At 39.6% G+C, this 21,757-nt stretch overlaps 2 protein-coding genes across 2 annotated transcripts in view; one reads left to right on the top strand and one right to left on the bottom strand.

Annotated features, from left to right (window-relative positions):
- The window catches only part of LOC145888389 (ryanodine receptor 2-like), a 42,556-nt gene extending 26,642 nt beyond the window's left edge, over window positions 1-15,914 (bottom strand). Inside the window, exons 1-40 of the mRNA XM_082979125.1 lie at window positions 15,820-15,914; window positions 14,384-14,497; window positions 13,935-14,024; window positions 13,594-13,653; window positions 13,182-13,259; window positions 12,704-12,782; window positions 12,355-12,467; window positions 12,074-12,270; window positions 11,568-11,701; window positions 10,895-10,992; window positions 10,473-10,592; window positions 10,010-10,054; window positions 9,742-9,863; window positions 9,220-9,405; window positions 8,612-8,865; window positions 8,210-8,328; window positions 7,827-7,960; window positions 7,391-7,632; window positions 6,954-7,146; window positions 6,439-6,649; window positions 6,099-6,203; window positions 5,512-5,699; window positions 5,154-5,313; window positions 5,005-5,078; window positions 4,624-4,712; window positions 4,312-4,406; window positions 4,118-4,222; window positions 3,870-3,966; window positions 3,600-3,736; window positions 3,255-3,319; window positions 3,083-3,187; window positions 2,716-2,850; window positions 2,337-2,389; window positions 2,102-2,242; window positions 1,723-1,868; window positions 1,435-1,613; window positions 1,198-1,360; window positions 1,045-1,131; window positions 599-809; window positions 30-189 (exon numbers count right to left, since the gene is read on the bottom strand). Coding sequence (XP_082835251.1) covers window positions 30-189; window positions 599-809; window positions 1,045-1,131; window positions 1,198-1,360; window positions 1,435-1,613; window positions 1,723-1,868; window positions 2,102-2,242; window positions 2,337-2,389; window positions 2,716-2,850; window positions 3,083-3,187; window positions 3,255-3,319; window positions 3,600-3,736; window positions 3,870-3,966; window positions 4,118-4,222; window positions 4,312-4,406; window positions 4,624-4,712; window positions 5,005-5,078; window positions 5,154-5,313; window positions 5,512-5,699; window positions 6,099-6,203; window positions 6,439-6,649; window positions 6,954-7,146; window positions 7,391-7,632; window positions 7,827-7,960; window positions 8,210-8,328; window positions 8,612-8,865; window positions 9,220-9,405; window positions 9,742-9,863; window positions 10,010-10,054; window positions 10,473-10,592; window positions 10,895-10,992; window positions 11,568-11,701; window positions 12,074-12,270; window positions 12,355-12,467; window positions 12,704-12,782; window positions 13,182-13,259; window positions 13,594-13,653; window positions 13,935-14,024; window positions 14,384-14,497; window positions 15,820-15,867 — 5,132 coding nt within the window. The 5' untranslated portion in view covers window positions 15,868-15,914. The remainder of the gene's footprint in view (window positions 1-29; window positions 190-598; window positions 810-1,044; window positions 1,132-1,197; window positions 1,361-1,434; window positions 1,614-1,722; window positions 1,869-2,101; window positions 2,243-2,336; window positions 2,390-2,715; window positions 2,851-3,082; window positions 3,188-3,254; window positions 3,320-3,599; window positions 3,737-3,869; window positions 3,967-4,117; window positions 4,223-4,311; window positions 4,407-4,623; window positions 4,713-5,004; window positions 5,079-5,153; window positions 5,314-5,511; window positions 5,700-6,098; window positions 6,204-6,438; window positions 6,650-6,953; window positions 7,147-7,390; window positions 7,633-7,826; window positions 7,961-8,209; window positions 8,329-8,611; window positions 8,866-9,219; window positions 9,406-9,741; window positions 9,864-10,009; window positions 10,055-10,472; window positions 10,593-10,894; window positions 10,993-11,567; window positions 11,702-12,073; window positions 12,271-12,354; window positions 12,468-12,703; window positions 12,783-13,181; window positions 13,260-13,593; window positions 13,654-13,934; window positions 14,025-14,383; window positions 14,498-15,819) is intronic.
- Window positions 15,915-17,398: 1,484 nt separating this feature from the next.
- On the top strand, window positions 17,399-20,602 carry LOC145890081 (melatonin receptor type 1A-like). The gene is made up of 8 exons (XM_082981120.1): window positions 17,399-17,510; window positions 17,840-17,988; window positions 18,319-18,482; window positions 18,644-18,720; window positions 18,782-18,929; window positions 19,605-19,662; window positions 19,909-20,036; window positions 20,476-20,602. The coding sequence occupies exons 1-8, from the start codon at window positions 17,399-17,401 to the stop codon at window positions 20,600-20,602; spliced, it is 963 nt and encodes a 320-aa protein (XP_082837246.1).
- The last annotated feature ends 1,155 nt before the right edge of the window (window positions 20,603-21,757 follow it).

Raw genomic sequence — 21,757 nt, 5'->3', positions numbered from 1 at the left:
TAAAGCTCTGATAAAGGAAATACTTTTACCTGCTGAGCACGTGGGCGACTTTGTTGTTACCGAGCGCACACAGGGAGCAGTACAGCTTGATCGTGTGTTCGTGGAAGTCGAGCAACCCGCTGTTTTCGCTCAGTTCAAGTAAGTCGACACATCGGTTTTCCTCCGGAATATGGAGCACCGCCATGTTGTCTAAAGATCGAAAAAGTATGTCGATTTTATGCGAAACGTTTTTTCGTCATCAGCACCACGTGATAGTAAAGAGACGTTAAAATGGTCAAAAAAATGCGGAACTCAATATCAATGTTATTTAAGTGCGGCCATTCTTATAAACTAAATTTTGAAGAATCAAGATAGTTGTACAGGGTGAGAACTTTCACTACGAATCAACTACAGCCAACAGCTTTGGATGTGCTCTCTATACGTTCCTTCTATTGTGACAAGCCAGCGTCACATGGTAAATACCGAATAACTATAAACAAAAGCTGGCCATTATTTCGTTTTATATCTTCGGTATATAATTGTTAAACTCAACAATATTTCCACCCAAAACCACAATTATGTTTTGACAAATTGCCGGATAAATTGCGCAATCTCTTACAAGCATCGCCGTAGGAATCGATCTTCTTAAGCTCGGCACTCCATCCCTTCGACCGATCCAACTCACGACGACATTCGGCGTTAATCAAGCGTGTCGGCATACGCGTCCACGTGACCCGCGCTAGTGCTTGAACGACCAATCGCGGTGGACACTGAGGGATGACGTTTTTTCGCTCGCACTCGAACAAGGCAGCAGACAACGGCATACAATTCTAAACGAAAACACTATCTTGAGATCTTGAGAAAATGCATCTTATTTTTTTATGTATAATTTTTTATAATAACGATTTTTTCCTGTGTTAGAAACACACGTTAACATAATGTCAAAACTTTAAAGTCGCGGGATGAAGTTAATGCTTTAGCTAACCAAGGTTTTGTGTCAGGATGATCGGACAAGATAAAAACGACGAAATAAGGGAATTAAGGAATTTTAAAACACAACATTACCTTAGACCGCCCAAGTTCGTACTGGAAAACAGACTGCGCAGTGGGCAGAGCGAAAACAGCCGGGTATAGCATCACGCCTGGCTCAACCTTCAAACAAAATAGTTTTTGATTAATTTAAAATGCTCGAAAAAAATTGTAAGGTAGTTTTCCTACTTGGTAGAATAGGTGAAGATCTTTCCCGTTGACGCTGAAAGTGAGCAAGCCTGTTGCTATGTCGACCATACACGTGACCAGCAAACCGTTATTCGATTGGCCGTTGGCCACATGCTGGTGAAGGTCGCCGCACCAGATCACGTAGCAGTTGGATCGCTTTATGCTGTAGAAATATTAGTTGAAGTTTAAAAAACGCGTCTAAGCAAACTGTCGGAAAAATTCCTGTTTTTTTTTCACCTCTCGCTCACTTTTCCCTTGTCGTCGCCAAGAGTCAGTGTGACAGAGGGAATATTGTCCTGGCGGAATTGGTCAAGGTTCCAATGAAAGTCCGACGTCACCCAACCCACGTAAACACTGCCCGGCTCCTGATCGGGAAATACCCGTACAGTGAAAGAATACTGAGTGGAGTGGAGAAGCTGAACGAAAAAAAAATTGTTGAAAAGAAAGAGAACGTTTTGGCCAACACAAAAATTCCGGTATTGTGAATAAATATGACACAGAACATCGTCATTTCGTGCTTATCACCTGGTCGATGTCGTTCTTGTACAAAACGTCGGTGTATTGGTCGGGCAAGACTTCCTCCGTCAGTCGTGATTTGGCTGGGGTGTTGTTTGCAGTCTGGGCGGTTGCGGACGACTTGGAGCGGAAGTGAAATTTGGAAACTTTTATCCCTTAACAATAAAACACGGCTGACTGATCACAGAAACGAGATACAAACTGGGAGAACTTTGGAAAACAATCCGCTCATAGAAATTACACAAAGTTTATCACAATCACGATAATAACGCTACAAAATGGTTTTATCAATAGTTCCTTTGAGCAGTTCGCTACAAAGGCCCGAGAACGACATAGAGAAATCTACGAGAATCCAATCCACATTTGTCTATTGGATTAACGACTCTACCTGGTATTGGCAGCGTTGAAGTACCGAGGTGATGATGATGGTGATGATGTTGTTGTTGACGTTCGTGGTGTTTTCCACCATTCACCCCAGTTAAACCACCACGGGCAGTCTTGCGCAAAACCTCAAAATCCCCATCGACATCTGGGTAACACGTTGCGGTTTAAAGAATATCCAGCGAACAATTGATAGAAAAACAAGGACACCACAAAACGCATAGACGACAAATCTTGCTCACCGTCGTCCAACATCGACTCGCTTTCAGTGAAGATATTGATGATGCGGCCTGAACTGTGAAGGGAAGAATTCCAAGGAAAGCAGAAAAAATACGAAAGAAAGTTGGATGAATTATCGCGAGAAGGAAAGAACAAAGCAGGAATCATCGAACAAAAAGTAAATAAACAAAATGGAAATAAGCCAAGAAATGTAAGTTACGATTATTTTAAATATGTACGCAGTACTCTCTATTAACGGTATCTTCTCCAGCTTGAAACAATATACCATATGACTTAATGAATGAATTATTGACAATATTAAAACCTCATGGGTGAAATTTATCAACTTATTAACGTACGGTTTACAAAGTACGCACTTGTATTATGAGTTTTTTTGCTTACTTTTTAGTAAAAGTTTCGCCCATCATGACTGGCATATTTAGCCTCGTGTAAAGCCAGTCTGCAGGTTGTGAGAGGTTGCTGGAAGCAGCTATTAATCGGCGGTTAATCACCTTCAACCTTGGCGGCTTGTGATTGCTATAGAAAATGAACAAAATAAAATACACCATAAATTAAATTTTGCAACAGCTAAAAACGAAAGCACAAGAAAATATATAGTTGGTCAGTTTGCTTTGCTGGTAAACTTTGCAGGAATAGGGCTAGGAATGTGAAAGACGGAAAAAAACATGGAGCATCAATATGAAATTTATATTAAGCGTTGGCTCGAATCCTTACATGCACGAGAGTAAAAATTTAAATTAATCATTACCTTGCCGGAATGCGAATTACTTCTACGTCACGGCTGGTTTCATCTACGGTGACGAAACAAGGCAGATTCTTTGTAAACCAGATGGCAACTTGGGAACGCATGCCCCTGCACATTCAAAACAATCATCGTTAGGAAACTTTACGCTAAAATAATGGTTGTTTGAGGTTCTTACTCAGCGAAAGGTTGGTAGCCCTCCTGGAGACCCATTGCTGCGAAGTATTTAAAACTTGTGGGATCCTGTTAAACCCCCAAAAACAGTCGTTACTTCATGCAGTGATTTTGTGCATTTTCTTAGTGATTTAAAAGAAATTGGATAATGGACTTAACTCACTAAAAATGTAAAACTTATTTCCATAGCAAAAGGAAATCATTGATCTTTTCTGTTATATTACAATACTGTATATTGTTTTATATAATCTAATTCTTCATGATGTAAGATGGGTTTGAGCATTCTGTCTGTTTCTCCTTGCAAACGTAACAAAAAACTAAGCGAAATATTTGGCTGAGTACAGCAGACCTGTCCAAGATTGAGCAAACCACTTTGCCCCGTGTTGAGACTTGCAGCAGGAACAAGAAATATCCCAGCAGGGAGGTTGTTGAACGCAAACTCCTGACCAAATCTGTCGATCAGAATCTCACCATTCAAAGTAAATGCTGAAAAGGAGATGAAAAAATGCCGTTACTCATTTCAATAAGTCATAGACGAAGAGAATAAGTCATAGACATCTTGGTAGAAAACCTTAAATTTTGTTCAAAGGCTACACCTAACAACTTTTCTTTCTCTTACAAATTGTCCGTTCATTGAGATCAAGCAAACATCCGATGACGTCACCGACTCGCCAGTGTTGTCCGAAGCCTTCAGACCCGCAGTGCCATTTGAGCGCCTTCACAAATGGGTAAGTATAAACAGTAGCTCAACAAATTTACTGCCAGAAACATCCGAAACAGCCATGATTCTCAAATGACCAAAAATTATTCGACAAATGACACATGCAGGAAGAATTGATAATCTTTACATTAACATATATAACTTACATTGACTCCGTCGAAAACATAAGCGCGGTCGTCTGTACCAAGATCGACACAAGCCGAGCATTCCGGTCGCGCCCACCCCACACGAACATCTCCCGGAGTCTCAATCTTTGAAACAAGATTGTACAACATCATGTTCCAAATATATCAAGAAAAACTCATTAAAACCATGTTTGCAAAATTGCTCGTCTTATTACCGTAAATTCGAAGTACCACTTGTTGCTGTTGACTGCGTGCGTTTTCTCAGCTCTGTAAATCCTCATGCGGTTATGCTGGACATGGTTCTTTGCGCCTGCAATATAGAAGCACTTGCATTGAATTGCATTGTTCATAAAATTGTCGCATTGTTTTGTATAACCATCGACCTATAAGCAAAAGCGTTCGTTTAGATGACGCAGTAGATAAAACTTGACAACTTGACACAATGCACACAAGACTGGAAATGTGGGGTTAAGTTTTTACAGTTGTTAACATTAGCAGCGGCCAGCAAACAATAACATAAAGCTCACTTCGATCCATTCTCTTAAGGCGATCATCTGGAGGTTCGATCATGTAACCGTGGCCAATCAGTGTGCGAACAAGTTCACGGATCGAGTTCCTGGAAATAACAATCACACGCAAATAACACACGCCGGAGGTTTTATTCAAGAAAAGGTGGTTGCTACGAAAACAGTCAAAGTAAACATAACTACTACAGCTGTGCCCGGATGCATTGTTACCACAGTGCTACCCAACAGCGTCACAAGACTATCGCACAAACTACAAAAGTATAAAATGTAAGGGTCCACAAGAATGTTCACGTGCTTGCGGTAAGAAATTCTACTGCTTAAAAATCTCTCGAGAAACTCTCCCGCAATGTATTTTTCAAATGTTCAATGACAAAATCTAACCTGTTGCTTTGTTTGGCAAGTTCATCGAGAAGCGAAAACGGTACCAATCGCGGGTTTCTCTTCTTCCCAACATCCTTCAAAGCAACCAAGTTTGAAACAACACAACGTTCAAGGTATTACGAACGAACATGCATTCAAACAACACTGACCAGGTGCACTCCGTACGTCCAACCCTGCTTCACTCTCTCCTTCGCCCACACGTTGTGTGCGTTGTTAGCGAGCTTCTCAACCAGATCTTCCATCTGATGAGTGAGACGAACGTGGGAAAGGTCGATCGGTGCTGGTTTGTAGCCACTCGCCATCATGTAGCTGTTTAGACAAACCAACATCAGTATTGAGTAATATACCAGTGAAAAACTCACAATTTATACACATACATTTTGACCCACTGTAGTTTTTAGCGTAAGGTATTAAATTAGAAATATTTTGCTAATTATGTTGTAACCATTCGCGCCATAGTTCACGTTGCCATTGTCAAGCGCACGATTATTAAGACATTTTGCGTACTTTCTGGGTAGTTTCAAACGTTTTAATTTGTATTCGGCGTCCTCGTCAGCCATTCCCACGTGATATCCGAGAGCAATGATCGTCCTCAGAGTCTCGTAAGACATCGTCAGGTTGAAATTGCGTTCCTGCTCGGGAAGGCGAGCGAATTCCACCAGACAAGGATTTTGCTTTTTCTGTTCATCTCGAACCTGCAAAGTTTATCCTCGATAAGATGCGAAAACGCAAGAATCCGGTGTTATATTTTTGTAAACATATATAAAGGTCATAGTAGATGGTAGAGTTTGTTGTATTTCGGATTTCTTGCGTTTTCGCAATTAAGTTGTTTGCGTTTTTGCGTTTTTGCGTTTTCACAACTAAGCAATAAGTTGTATTTCGCCTAAACTATGACTGTGAGTTTTGGTTATCTCAGACATACTGCAAACGCAAGAATCCGGTGTTATATTTTTGTAAACATATATAAAGGTCATAGTAGATGGTAGAGTTTGTCAGTGTTGCAAATCCGTTGAAACGTAGAACGAGCGACAAAAAGTTCTCAACAGCCGACATTCTAAAAGTGCCAAAAATCTTCAGAGAAACCTGATTCTTACCGTCCCGTAAGCCCATCCTCCTTGGATTCTAGTCATCGCCCATAACTCGTGTATTCCTTCAGCAAGCTTTGGTACGACAGCTTGTAGATTATGAGAGAGGATCACCTGTCGACAGAAGTTAACAAGAATATACAAGTATTAAACACAAGAATTTGGCATTCTTTTATTTGAAAGGTTAAAATGTGTCAACATTATCACTTTCAAATGTAATTGATCTTTTATCAATTTCATGACGCACAACAATTTACTTCTAACTTGTTACATTCCAGTATAGAATTAAATTTTAAGGCTGCTATACAAAATTTGTGCGTAACTATATTGTATGTAACTCGTGACTTACACTTTGCGTGTTGACAGCATCTGGCACAAACACTGTATGTTCCCATGACGCACCAGGACCGAGAAGGTGACCTCTGGCCAACTGGCCGTATGACTTGCAGGGCGACAAATATAAACGTCTTCCGGGCAGCAAAGCCTCGTAAGCAGGCGCAAAACCAACCGGAGGGAGAAAGCGAAATTCCCCATGAGCTCCACCGAATAAAAAACGAACCCTTGAAGCAATGTAAAGTGATTCTAACATTTTCAACTTGTGTGTTCTATTAAACAGTTGGTACCAGACGTTGTACTGTGTGCGTTTATAGGTAATGTTGGATTCAGATAAAAAGAATTTCGTGCTTTGGAAAAAGTTATTTCAGGTTTTTTTTAAACTGAATCTTGGTTACATTTTTTTTCAGTCATTACACTTAACCTGTGGCAATGAAAAGTACTAGTAGAATACATATTACAATCAACCTCAGTTCACCGAAATTATGTTGATAAATTGTTAACAACCCCCCCAAATTCTGAGTTACCTACCTTACACCGACAGAAAAACTAACAATGGGAAAAAAGAGTCCGGTCAGATTGAAGTTCTCAAACATTCCTTGTACTGGTTGACCGTTGATGCGGAACGAGATGCTTGGAGCACTGAGGTCCATACAACAACTCACAACGTCGTTGGAAGACAAAACATGGCGATTGTTGGAACCGACGGGACAACGACGATGACCTTTAAAGATTAAAAGGTGTATTGCATTGCTAATGAAACTGTTTGGTTATTTAAGATTATGATTAATTTGCCCATGTCGATCTAAGCGTCGGCAAACTGCCCAAATCGTAATGGGCAAATACATACCGCCGATAAGAGTTAAAGTTTTAAAAAAAAACATCACTAAAAATTATTGGTATCCAAGAAAATAAAAAAAATTTTAAAGGATTTAATTTAGCCTTATTTAAAACATGAATGAACTTACTTGTCCACAGACTAATCCCGTCGTACGCAAACGAGTAGGCGTCGTCCCCCGCTCCGCTCTCTCCAAAGTAATCTCCCCCTACGGGGTAGGGGGAATACCCGGTCGAGTTGGCCCATCCAACGCGCAAGTGGGGTCGTCGCGAGAACTGGTCGTCTTCGACTCGTTCCACCAGCAACTCGTAATACCATTTCTTGTACTGCGCGCATGACTCGCTCACCCCAATAAATATGTTGGGCTGCACGCTGTGATGAAATTAATTACACCCGATTTAAAGAGTATTTATGAACTTAACTTTTGGAACTGATTAAATTTGTTGCTGCTAACATCGTCAGTGTATAACACATATTGCAGTAAACCAATAGAACGACCTAAATGGTCTCATCAGTGCAGCATCTTTTGCCATATTTAATCATTTTCTTTTGTTTCGTAGACTTACTTGGTTATGTAATCAACCAAAGCACTCTGCAGTAGGATTGCTCGGTTGGGAAGCAGCGTCTCGCAGATAAGATTCTGGTTCGGTCTCACAGCCACACCGTTGCACACACACAGTGAACACAGCACCTCCAATACCTGTGTTACAGTTGACGCGTTTTTGAACAGTCTTCCATGTGATTACGTCAGTTATATGGAATGCTTAAACATTGTAGAATATATATTTGCTCCAACATATATACCTTTATTACCACCAAAACTGTAATAGTTTTAATAGACAAGGGAATAACAAACTGAAAATTCGTGATATCATGATTAAGTTTACGATCCCACATAATGCATAGCACATGATGTATCAACCAGTCACATAAAAACGTTTTAATCTACCCTGGAGTTCCGGCCTTGCTTTTCGAGCAAGGAAATAATGGATCTGATATGTTCTGGCTTCATCAGGTTTAAAGCTTCTTGGCAATCTGTTAAAACCGCATTCAGAACTTCCAATATTCCTGCAGAAAAACAAAATACAGTATATTGACCACAGAAAACGGGAATTTTATTTTATTACAATTAACGTAAAGGCAAAAAGCCCAATGTACATAAATTCGACGCGCGATGCTGTGTTGTATAATACACAATTGCAACTACACGGTTTAATCTCAATCATATATTATAACCATTTATTTTCTGGTGGTTATAGTCAAGTTCTTTCCCAATATGAAATGTCATTAACGAATCTCTGTTATTCTGAAAACTGAAACCTAAATACGCCATAACTAAATAACCACTCACCAGCGGTAGCCTGCTGGCCGTCCAACTGGTTGACCAACCATTCCAAATGTTTTGCAAACTTAGCACAGTTCGACCGGTTCCCTCGCACGGTGGCAGCAAGGAGCACATACATGGAGTTGAGCAAACGTTCGTATGCGGATCCAGCTTCGTTGCCAAACTCTGTAGCGAAGCTGATCGGATCCCCGTAGGCACTTAGCTTATCAATGCACTGCAAAGTGAGCGCGATGGCACCTTCCTCTTGGAACAGATCTTGTCTGCAGTATAATACGAGGAAATATAATGACAAATACACCTAAATGCAGACAAAAATAGAGCATCGTGATCAAAATTCAGGGGATTGCGTGAGGAATATTTGTTGTAAACGTGCAGTATTTCACTTCATAATATTAAAGATTACACAAAAAATAATTTTTTTTTTGAATTGTTGGTAATGAAACCCACAACATTTTGGAAGTCACCTTACCACTCACATTTGCATTTTTGCACAAAATACCCTAAAAACTGTTTTAAATCACATGTTTCGAGTGCGGTGAATTATTTTCCGTAGTTATAGTAAAACCAAATTTAATCTCATGTTACAAATTCGAGCAAAATAAAGACATGTTTGCCTATTTAAAAGTTGCTGGGCGCGATGTTGCCTGTCCTCATGTTCGTCTGTTCGCTCATCCTCTCCACCAGATTTTTGTTCGATTTCCTGGAAATACTCAATCAAGTCCTCCACGCACTGTTCCACCTCATCAAGATGGGGTTGTGTGGGTCTGGTAAACTTTTTTGAATGGTGAGATTCCAGTGCCCTAAAAAGCATGCAAGTAACCGTGTCAATGCAATAACCTGGCAAGCTGCAGGTTTGTAAAAATCTGTTGCTTCTAAAAGGGTAACAACGATTTGTTGCAATTGTCAGGTAAGTTAGACTTTACAAAACCACTTAGAAAACTAAAAATTTTTAGTTATGCGCTAAATTGATTGGGGAGCGACGAGACAATTTATTCACGAGGTTAAAAATGCATTCAAAAAGTTAAAAATAAAATTTCTGAGCTACTTTAGGCTGTGTTTTTTTTCATATCACAACAATAAAATAGAACAACATGTTTTGAAAAGGGTTAATATTTCGCGTTTTCTAAAAAACTTACGACACGAAACTGGTGAAAATGTGTCCAGTCCTTCGTATAATTGTCGCCGTTCGTGATTCGCCGGTTTGAGAGCGGGACAAGGTCACGCCATCGTCCATGTGTCCTTCGTGATGGGGGATTGCCTGCAAAAAAAAAAGTCACAAAACCTCCAGCACGGCTGGTTTACATGCGCACTGAACCTAGTGTTATTTGCAGTAAACCAATTAGTTCGGAGAGGTAGAAAAAGTAAGTAACTTGAGTTTTATTGAAAGCAACGCAATCTACTTACCCTCCTCTCCTTGCATCCGGATCGACCGGGTTTGGAATCAAGGGCCTGTGAAAGACGCAAGTTATTCAATCAAATTAACAAGGAATTTGGCCTTATGTTCATACGTTTCCCTATAACAGTGGTTTTTAACCTTTTTGTCTCATTTTCCACTTTCAGTTTCAAGGGAATCCTTTTCCCACCAATATTCAACTTTTCAAACTCAGAAATTCAGAAAGAATTTAATTATTGCATTTCTGCAATATCTGTTATACTTTGTAACATTTTTGACGGCATTGCGTGGCCAATTCCAAAAAGTATATGATACACAGTAAATACAGAACATAACAACCACTTTTGAATATTTCGTTGCTGATTAATAACCTACAGCCCTAAAATTTCCCACTAGTAGGATATTTCCAACCGGTCAAGAACCCACGCCCCATAATATGGAGTTCACCATACGTGGTTAAGGACACAACGTTACCTGGTAAGTGATCCACATTCCGGTGTCAATGTGTTGTAGAAAACAAACGGAATCACCGTATTTTATTTCAGCGGTTCCCATTCCTTCTATCTCTTGGTCGTTAATCGGTTCAAGTTTGTCCTGAGTATTGAATAGCAGTAAATATCTATGTAAAATGTTAAATCATGCCATAACAAATATATTTGTTCTCCCATAATGAAGGACAAATGACAAGAAAATAAAGGACGACCTTCAATTAGAGCAACTATATTGACTAAACGAACTCTAGGGATTTGAGTGCGATCATACATACTAATGAGGAAGCATAACAGTCGGTGCATTAATTAATAGGTCCTATTGCCTGGCTTATAGTTTAGCCATCGACCCTGCACTTGGAAGACGAAACAACAACGAATTATTGACTGGAAGGTATCGTCGATTACCTTCGATGGTTGCCAGCAAAAATTTGCCATACTGCAATTTGCTGAATCTCCATTCATCAAACTTAGGGTCCGGTCCTCCATCATGCAAAGATACAAGCCTGAAAATAGTTCCAAGACGTTAGTTAGATCAGTTTCCCAGCAACCACTTGGACCAAGCCACATACTTGTTACAACATGCTGAAAAGTTTGCGAAGCACATGCTTTTACGAGGGTTTATACCAGTGTTTCCGAAACATGGGTACGTGACAATTATACAGTGGGCCGTGACGATTATACAGGGGGAGGAAATTAAGTGAAACTTATACACATTTTACAGCGTGTGCAACTGTATGTATATGTTTCTAATCGCATCTAGGTTGTTACGTTATTTATTTGTTTTATTATTTCACTCTGGTGGGGCGAAAAATTGAATATGGCGTATGATTAAGTTTAAACAAATAAAGATTTGCAATTAGAAGACCATAGCCCCAGAAAGTTTGTTCTACAACGTTTAAAAGTAAGTATGTGCGAGGAAGTGGGTTGCATTACCCAAGACAAGAATGAATGACAGAAGCAGTTTCTTTCCTAAGCACGTAAATGTCCCTTGCAAGAAGTCATACATAGTTTACTTTCAACGACCCCCAGAAGTCTTTAAAGGTATCTATAAACGGCAGCTGTCGACCAATCAACGCACCCGACGTAATGTGACGTAAACGAAAGGGAAGTCCCCAACCGACGTGTGCTCCCGACCACTTGATATTGACGAGCTCGAGTCGCCACAGAGAGCGAGCATGCGATCCGGCAATTCCGCTCTCGTAAATAACGGACCTGAAACATACGTTTTGTACTTTGGTAAAGCTTAGTATTCTGTACATATTCAAGGATGTGTGGAACTAAGCTAAGGCTTTACCGCAAGTTAGGAATCACATTAGCCGCCATGACAGTTCAAATAAGTATCGTAAACACTTAAACATTAAAAACCTATGTGTTACACATAGTTCACATAGTAAGACCTAAAGTAAGTTGTTTTTCCGTGATCAATGCGTAAATATTAACTTGGGGAAAAGTAATTTTATTACATGGTGAGAATGGTAAAATAATTTTCTCTAAATTCGTTGTTGAACTTGTCGAGGGATTTTGTAAGATTTGTAGTTAAGTCAAGGTTATGTTTTCAGGTAAGTGGACGGTCAGGGTGATCACCTCAGCATGTGAAGTTTATCCTCTCCAGAAGGCACTGCAAGGCAATCGTCCATGTGACCGTGGAACATTCTTATCGAGTCACCACCGGTCAGGTATCCCTGCGCTTTAGCGCCACCACATGCCACGGGCCCCACATTCCACATGGTTTGTTGGAAGGAGGCTTGTACTGCTCCCTTGTTATCACTTGTGGAGAGGTGCTGCAAAATATAAGCGTTGAAATCGATATTTTTCAAAACACATTCGCACAGATTTCCATTGGCAATTGCTAGAAAGGAGCTCACCAAATATCGCTCGGACGAAATGCTGATTAAGATGACGTCATCGCCGACGCGAACTTTTTCTCCCTCCGATCTCTGCTTGGATGTTGGGTGCACAGTCCACCAGCAGCTTTCACCTGTTATAAATTTCCACTGTTGTAAGTTTACAATTTAACGACAGAAGAGCAATTTATCCCCTTTTGATGAAAACGAAATTTTAATGGCCACTGAGTAGAAGCAAACTATATGTTTTGTTAATTTTAGATGCGGATGAAGATTTTGTCTTAAAGCATTACACAAGAAAGCTCAAAGTGAAAAAAAAGATTTTTTGGCTGAAGTGGAACTTTCAAGCTAAATATATGATGTGACCAACCCGTATCGTCACTGGTGAGCCCAACGTCAAATGCAAGTTTATCCGTGGATGAGCTTGAGGTTGTCATGCAGGCAAGGAACTTTAAAACAAAAATTCTGATTAAAACCTACACAGTATCAGCTGTTTGCTTGGGAATTGAGGATACCAAATAACGTGAGTGGTTTAAACAGAAAAATCAAGCATACGTTGGCCATTACGCAGACGTTTCAAACACCATTGCGTTTATCATCAGTGCTAAGTAGGAACGAGTTGCAGCAAGGCGTGCGCAAAGCTAGGCAGGCAGACAACTGAACAGAAACGTCTGCTTAATGACTAGCATATTAGCTTTGGCTTTTCCGGTCGCACTACTCAACTATTTTGCACCTAGATATACAAATAGCTTAAATTGAGCAAGTAATTATCTGAAAATATCGAACTTACAATTGTTGAAAACAGTTTCCTAATTTTAAAAATGTTTTTTGTACAAACAACAACTCACCATTCCACTAAGATCGTGACGAAGTTGGATAGCGTTGCCGTACAAAAGTGTTCGACTGTGAGTCGAACTCCCTTCAGTCTAAACACAACATACATCGTTTTATCCCTTGCCGAAAACGAGTTATTGCGTGTTATAACAAAGTTTTTGCACTTGAAAACCACAAAGCAGCAAAAAACGAGGATCTAAACCACTCAATGCAGGCTAAGCAAGCCTCTGGCTAAACGAGAGACGAAATGTAACGTTGCACTGGCAAAAACACGAAAAAATGGACATTTAAATTTAGTACCACTCCCAAATAGGTAACCTGTTTGTGGCACACGCCAGTGGTTTTCGCCAACAACAAACAGCAAAAGGAAGTAAATAAAAAAAAAAGCCGTTCCCATCACACGACATGCACGTTGCTAAGTCTTGCCTGCTCGTCAGCAGTTAGGCTGGGCTTAGCGTCGATCTCGTCGGCGAATTCTTCCAAACACTGTCGGTTGCCACGTGCGATGTGATAGTGAAGTGGAAGCAAAATGCGATTTTTAGGAAATGGAAAGTGAAATGCAAAAAAAGAAGTTGAAGATTTGTATGAGAAGATTATAATGCACACGTCAGAAAGAAATGGTAAAATGTGGAAATGAACGCCGAAAATTGGTGAGGTGACATAGCGCTAAGATCGACCAACACAAACAGATGATAAGATGACCTTACCGGTCCTACGAAATGCGCACCAAACAAAAGTCGCGTCCGCTATCTATGTATACAACTTACGTCATCATGGGCGAGCAGTTCATGCAGAGCTCGCACGGACAACGCTTGGGACAAGACGAACATGCATCTGGGCGCATCTGTAGGGATGTCCTGCCATGAAGCATAAAAATATTGTGTTAAAGTCACTCAACCCATTTGTCCTGAGCAACTTGATACTTGATTTTTACGCATGTGTCACGTTTTCAAAAAAAGGAGATAAACAAAACTATGGATATTACAAGAACATTAAATGCTCATCCATAGAATGGTGTCTACGCAGTTAACAAGCAAAATCTCAACCAAATCTATCGGTTTACAACCGTTTATAATCCACCATGTTTGCCTGATGCAAATAGTAAAACGGTGTGCGATATGTGATAAAAAATTATTATCTAATTACAATTCACTGTACATATATCCCATTGCTAAAAAAACGATATTTCCAATTAAAAAAAGGTTCCTTTTCTTACTTTGTCGTCGGAAGCATGCTCGACGTAGCAAAGTCGATTGCCGAACCCCTCAGCAGCGAGACAAAGCTTCGACCCTTCTTTGGACGAAATACACTGGAGGTAGATTTCATCGTCCTGTTAAGTACAACGCTTGCGATTTAAACTCGAACAGCTGTGTGCCTTTTTGGCAACTAAATGTACAGCTTTAGTATTGGACGAACTAATCAACACAGCCTTGATTTGTCCAATTTATAACACACAAATCCTCAGTATATGTACAGGTACCAAAAGCACGTGGACCGGGCGTAAAATGATTGTATGTTTGCGGATTATTTATTAAGGTACCATATACTGCCTAAACCTTAAATTAGTTTATATATAATTATATAAATGAATAATATATTGTAGACATAATGCAGGCTTGAAATTGTGACCCTTTTTGTTTTTCTTTTGAGTTGATATGACCGTGTCACATGCACTTTAATTGAACATACATCCATATTGCAGATGTTCAGGTGTTAATTGACGCAGTTAGGTTATGTGGATACGTCTAGTTTATGTGTTATGTAAATATTTATCAAATTATGAAACGTGCCGTATCAGTCTTATGTCTACAACCTATTTATTTATATTTATATTTCCGTATTTGGCTTGAAAGCTTGAAACAATGAAGGGAATAGATTAAGAATCATTCTCATTGATTTTTGAAAATATCCATTTGTTTTAAAGGGCCGAATAATCGAAAATTGTTGATTTTGCAGTAAGGCAACCAATTAGGCATTGCAGAATACATGGCAACTTAAATCAGCGCTAATCGCGATCGATGCAGTCTAGTCTGATGACAAAACAACACAAGTTGCTTCAGGATTATTGCCCTGTCCCTAGGGAGTTGTCGCGACGCGTTATTTTGGGCGCGTGGAAGAATGTGAGGTCGTCGATTAATTGGGAGGACGCCGATGACGCAACCTTACAGCTCTCTGCGGACACCTTTACTCCCGTAACATTTGTTACGAAAAGCAAACATCTTCAAGTCAAGTTTGGGCTGCTTCGTACACTTTGAGCTAAACATATCAACAAAACTCGTAACCCTGGTGAAGCTTAACTGAAAGTCAATGTAAATAATAGACACGGTTTATCGACGTTTTACTATGAAGGAAATGCCTGAAGAAATGCGAATACTTTGGCTATTATTTGGACCATTTTTGTGTTTCGCACGATGAAGGTTTTTATTACTTTCCACTGATTATTAACTTAGGATGTTAAACGCATTTCAATGAAAACAATCTTTTCGGTAAAGAAGTTGTATTTGCCAGGGATACCATCAACTACGGACTTTAGACAGAACCCAAGCTCACATTTACACAGCAAAAAAATAAACAACGATTCTGTGCATTGGCATTTTCAACAAATACTGCAGTTTGTTTGTTATTTATCTCTGAGCAGCACGATGTGCTTACCGTGCGTAGAAAGTGAACTTCCTCTTCGCCTTCGCCGCCTTCTGCCATACCCGAATTCTCCGACACCAGCTACTAATTCAGATCCCTTCAAATCACTATCGTTCCTGACCTAATAGAATCACGATTCGGTTAAGTCTGCTTCATGAATAATGAATATGCGGCAACGAAGTAGCTTTTCTTAATGCACACAAAAATTTCGAAACCCTAAACGTGCCTCGTTTCAAGATTTACGTTAAAACACCCCATACACGTTTGACCATGGCTTTGACACACCTTTTCTTAAACTACAACAGACCAAAACACGTCGATTCCTTCTCAAGAATACAACGTCTACTTACTGTCAAAGCCCATAGTGTCAACTGTGATTCTACATTGCACGTCAGAAAGCTCAGGCGCCGGTGTCGCCTTGCGCAATCGATCTACGGGACGAATGGCAGACTCCAGGTTTGACACGTGACGTCACAGCTGCTTGCGGGAGTCAGCTGATCACGGGTTTCAACTGTGACAAAACAAAGCGTCGTCACGGCCCAGTGATTGATGGACGGGATCTTATCAGCTGGTAACCCGGTTATTGATCGTCGGTCAAATGCATTAGGTCCGAGAAGGCGCCGTTGTTGATGTAACAAAAAATGTAAGTTGATGGGGTTTATATTTGTACAAAAGCTGGGATACCGAATTCTCAAATTGTCCACCGAAATTTACAAGTGATGTTGATTATTTAAACACTTTTCCTGCTTTTGCGACCCCATAGATTCTTTAACTTGTCTGTCAATCGCGCTACAGGCAATCCAAATACATGATGTAAATCACACATTTTTTTAAGTTGACAGATTGATGACGTCACGAACGTACAAGATAATGTTTAGTAAAGTTATAATGATGAAAATTTCATATTAAGTAGAAAATTAAAACTGGTTATGGTTGTCCACCCACCATTTAATATTGTGATGCCACTGCTGTCACGAAATATCACCCATCCGTCCTTTTTTATGGAGAAAGTTAAGTCGTACTTTCAAGTGACAGGCACGGGAACTGGTTGACGTATTTCAAGGATTTCTTCCTTTTACGTTTTAAATCAAGTTCTGTAGAAAGAAGTTCGGCTTTCATTGGCCGTTTGGTCAGGTTTTATTGTGATTGTCACATGCTAATCATTTGCTAGATATTGAGCAGTATTAGTGATTCGGAGACAGGTGGTCCTCTAACAGGTGAGAAAGTGGTATTTGCTACTCGCAATACAATCGTCGACAGTCGTGTAATTAATACATTGCCAGAGTTTGTTGCCTTTGCAGCTCGGAAAAAATCTCTTCTTTAACGTTTAAAGATATGCCAGTCGTGTTGGTTGGCTTCCAAGGACGATTGCCATCTTTAAGGAGATAATAAGTTTTTGAATCTACTTGCGGTCGTCAATGTCAAATAATTTTACAAACATGTTTTCAGGAAACTAGATATTGAATTTCCATTTTGCGAATTAAGTGTGCCAATAAACTTGCTCGTGGCGCAGTGCAAAGCAGTAGTTTGACTAATTGGAAACTCATTTTATCAAATGAATCGATTGCCCAGTGAAGACAAATATACGATTATGAATACAAGCTTGGTTAACAGCACATCGTCTGCTGCGGTCTCGTATGAGATCAACTCAATATACAACTTCAACTTTGAAGTCCCATACCTGGTTTTTGTTATTCTAATCGGTAAGTTTTGTTATCCTAATTGGTCGCCTCTAAAATATCGATTTGTAAGTTACACAGGCCTCTAATTTTGTGTGAGTGTGTTTCTGCACAAGGGGGTTCGGCCCTGATCTACAAGTTCGGGACAATTCCTCCAGCAAGGACAGGATGGTTTTATATTTTTCATGTTTTAACAACAGCAGTGTTTCATTCCAAAGTTATACAACTATATAAAAATAAAAATTAATTATTTTGTTGCATAACTATTAATGTTACCGCAAACTTATTCAATTAAGTAATTGCAAGATCACGTTGGAATATTGGCCGAGATGCACGCATTTCTGTCTGTTCAGGAATAACGGGCAACCTGATCATTATCGCAACGGCGCTTACAGAGAAGAAACTAAAGAACATGGGAGTCGCCTTCATCATCAACCTAGCAGTTGCCGATCTGGCGATCACTGCATGGCATCTTCCTCTCGTCTTAGCTAACATTTTGAACGTAAGACATTTTTTGATTTGACTTGAAGGTTATCTGTTGATTGTCACCTTTGCTATGGAGTTTTACGCAATTTGTGGGTTCATTTGCTGTACAAGCTTGTCAGAAAACAATTAACTTAAATTTAATCATATTTGTCCCGATATATTTCATATGTTTTTAGTTGTAAATCTAACTCGCAAGTATTGAATACATGTTTTATAAACAAATCATTCATGCGGAACACGTATACAAATAATAAATTTGGGTTGAATATCAATGCATAGGCCGTATATAGCAATCATACCTTAATTTTGTGCTACTATCAGAAAATACTGTTTCTTTCCATTGCAGGGCTATCGAAACGTGCTCGAAAATCATATGTGGTTGTGCAGCATGACTGCTGTCATGGCTTCTCTCTGTTGCGAAGTTTCCATGTCAACCCTGATGCTGATTTCTATATACCGCTATTGTCAAGTAACGAGGCCAATAAAAAGCGCAAAGTACTTCACCAACAAGTAAATGTGATTTACCTGAAGTGTTTTAATGGTAAAGTACCACTGGAGTGCGCTATATACACGGATAGATATAATTTTAGTTTTTGTAAGATCCGTTTTATAAATCCTGGTTAGCAATGAATTGGAACAGTTCAATGAATGAAGTATGCCATGTTTTTCAGGTATAAGGCGATGATGATTGCGCTCATTTGGGTCTACTGTGTTCTAATCGCTTTACCAATGATGACGGGCTGGTTCGGTGCGTAGCATTTACCAATAGTCGACAATATAATCCAACGGGTTCACATACTTTATTGTAGGTGGGCCACCTCTTGTTCACTTCGATGTTAACATACAAGCTTGCATGTGGGACGACAGAGGTGCGTTCGGTTATAACATCCTTGTTGTGATAGCGGCCATCTTTCTGCAGATTGTAATCACCGCGTACATGTATGGTTCCATATTTCTGTAAGTACTGCTTGTCTGTTTGGTTGAATAATTACTTGTGAGATTTTTTATCAAACCTACCAGGTAAACGCAGCTTGGATCAGGCATGGCCGCGTAGCTACTATATCACCGAGTTGTAGCCTATAAACATATAGAAAAATATATATATATATGTATATCAGTAATTGCTGGTACGCTGTTTTGGACAGACTAAATGTTTAAAACTGTATTTGCACGTGCTTCGCGAGCTTAATTTCGCTTCATCACGAACAGGATTAGTCTACTAAAATTCAGAAAGATTTTTTTTCACCCTACGGTATCATCAGTTCCTTGTTTAAAGTATAATTTATGTGTATACAACCTATGTTAACAACGCACGTGAAACAAGGAAGGAAGAGTGACAACAAATGGCTGTAATAAATCATGTCTTTTCAGCTCGTACCAGCTGGCCAATTTTGTAAACTATGTGGACTCTCCAACATCAATGAAAAATGTGAACACCTGTTTTGTATTTTCACGGGAAATTTTAATATGTGATAACATTGGCATTCAAACATTTGTTTCCCTTTGTTTAAATCGGTGTGACATGTAACAGCCGAAAAATATGTTTCTTTATTTTATGAAACACTCCCATTACCAATCTATTGTTAGTAGTAAAAGTAGTTTTCGATTTAATTGTTCAATGTTTTGTTACAGACACGTGAGGAACACGTCTAAAGCTGTGAAGAGCAACGTCGGTACATCTCAACGACTAGTACGGTGTTTGTTGACGTTGTTATCTGCATTTTGTGTCGAAATGAATATTGATAGTTTTTCATGCTCAGTCAAATCCACCGCACTACTTCTTTCCCCTCGTACATTGCCAATGATGCCACGCAAAATATATTTTTTTAATCTATTTTTCGATTGATTGTTTTCCTTGTTAGGAAAGTCTATTAAAAGTGTCATCGACATATACATAGTTGAGTTTGTAAACTAAGCTTACATCAACTATTTACAGCAAAGAATCACAGCGATATCCACCGAGAATTTGACTTTGACCGATTGCAGTACCACAACTATTCCAAACCGATACACAGTGTTCAACAAGAAACCAAAAGGGAAAACCCCGGATCGGGAGCGCAACCTGTTTGTAACACTCGTCGTCGTGGTTGTGTTTTTTATTCTTTTCTGGACTCCCTACGCGTTGATGACACTCATACGACCGCTGAAAACACCCTTTTTCATTCGGTTCAGCGGCTGGCTTGCGCTAACCAACAGGCAAGGATAAATTTATGCTTTAATTCTCAGTTCTGAATGTAGTGTGTTTGGAAGCAGAATAAGTTCACCAAAAAATTGCTATAAAGTGAAAATTTGTGTGCCGTCTAATTCAATGCTGCGATCTTAAGTCCTTACAGGTCAAAACAGCAGTGGTTTTTCGTTCTTGCAAAAAATACTAACATATATTGACGTGCAAGGTGAGTGTAGGGTTTTCACAAATACAAAGGTGTTTTGGTAGCAAAAAAAATTTAGAAACTTCAAAACGCGTATACTGCAAATTTAGGCTTCAATTGTGTTTTTCGTGCAGTGCCATCAACAGCATCATCTACGGCTTGTTCAATCGCAACTTCCGACACGGATACATGAACATCCTTCGTCGTTTGGGAAAACCGTTCGTTTCGTGCTTCTATTGCCTGAAATCACGTCCCAGATAGCTGAAGCCTCTGTGGATTGACAGAGTTGTTACTGCAAAATGCACAAGAACCAAAAACTTCTTATGTTATTTCTTTTTTATCAGTATCAGAGCGTGTCGGCCTGGAGCGAGGTGAATTGTTACATCCCAAACAAATTCCGTTTTTGCTTCTGTTTACATGCCAAATATTCGTTGTTACCAGTGCCCAAAATCTTGTGAAAGTGAACAAACATCGAAAACTAACTACAGTTCCCTTAATTGCGTGTCTTCTTATCCTATCGCTTTGTCGGATTCTGTTATACTGCATGCACATTGGATATCCCACACCTAAAACAACTTTAAAACCACTGTGTAGCACTATCTGGTGTAGTGTCACAAAATAATTATAATACTGCACACTAAAACCCCCGGCGTGCGCCTGTTCATGTAGTTGATTGAATGAGAATAGCGAAGTCAATCAACTTCCTTCGAATATTTAGGCGCTCCTCTTGCGCAAAAAAACGGGAGGATTGTTTTGAGTGAAGCCAATTACGATTCGCTTAATTTGATCATCGGTCTTCGATGCGTTGAGCTTGAAGCTGCAGGTTTGGTTAAATAAATACTGTACGTTTATATCAATAGGGCTGGTGCAACAGGTTGGAAGGAAACATGAACTCATTTGTTCGCGGGTTTGAGGTTGATGTCGTTATAAAAGTACGCAAGATTCAATACAATGACGTCCAGAAAATGTACATATTACAAAAGTTTCATGTAATCAAAAAAGTGAGAATTTAAGGTTGTTCTGGGACGGCTTAGTCATGTCACTGCCACGATTTGACAGCCAACCGTCGCGTGATAATCATCAGATAATAAAGCATGTGGGGTTAACCACGGGAAGCATGCAGTTGACGTAAGCGTAAAGACTTCTTCCCGTTGTATCAGGAAGAAGCACTGGTAAGCAGCAATTCTCCGTCCCAGGTTTCTGTATTATGCAGTAAATTCCCCCTCATTGAGTATGTGATTTGGGGACAAGATATCACGAATTGCTTGGTTTAAAAGAATTTGCACTGACAGAATGTTTTGGTGTTTGTAGTTGTGGGTGACAGTATTTCTTCATTTTGAACGAGAAGCCTTAGTAAAAACATTAAAATATTGAAGAGAATATTATACATGCGGCAAATATTATTGAATTGTAAAT

This window comes from Ascidia mentula, chromosome 2 (assembly GCF_947561715.1).
Source record: "Ascidia mentula chromosome 2, kaAscMent1.1, whole genome shotgun sequence".
Lineage (NCBI taxonomy): Eukaryota > Metazoa > Chordata > Ascidiacea > Phlebobranchia > Ascidiidae > Ascidia > Ascidia mentula.
This window is presented reverse-complemented; position numbering and strand designations above follow the sequence as displayed.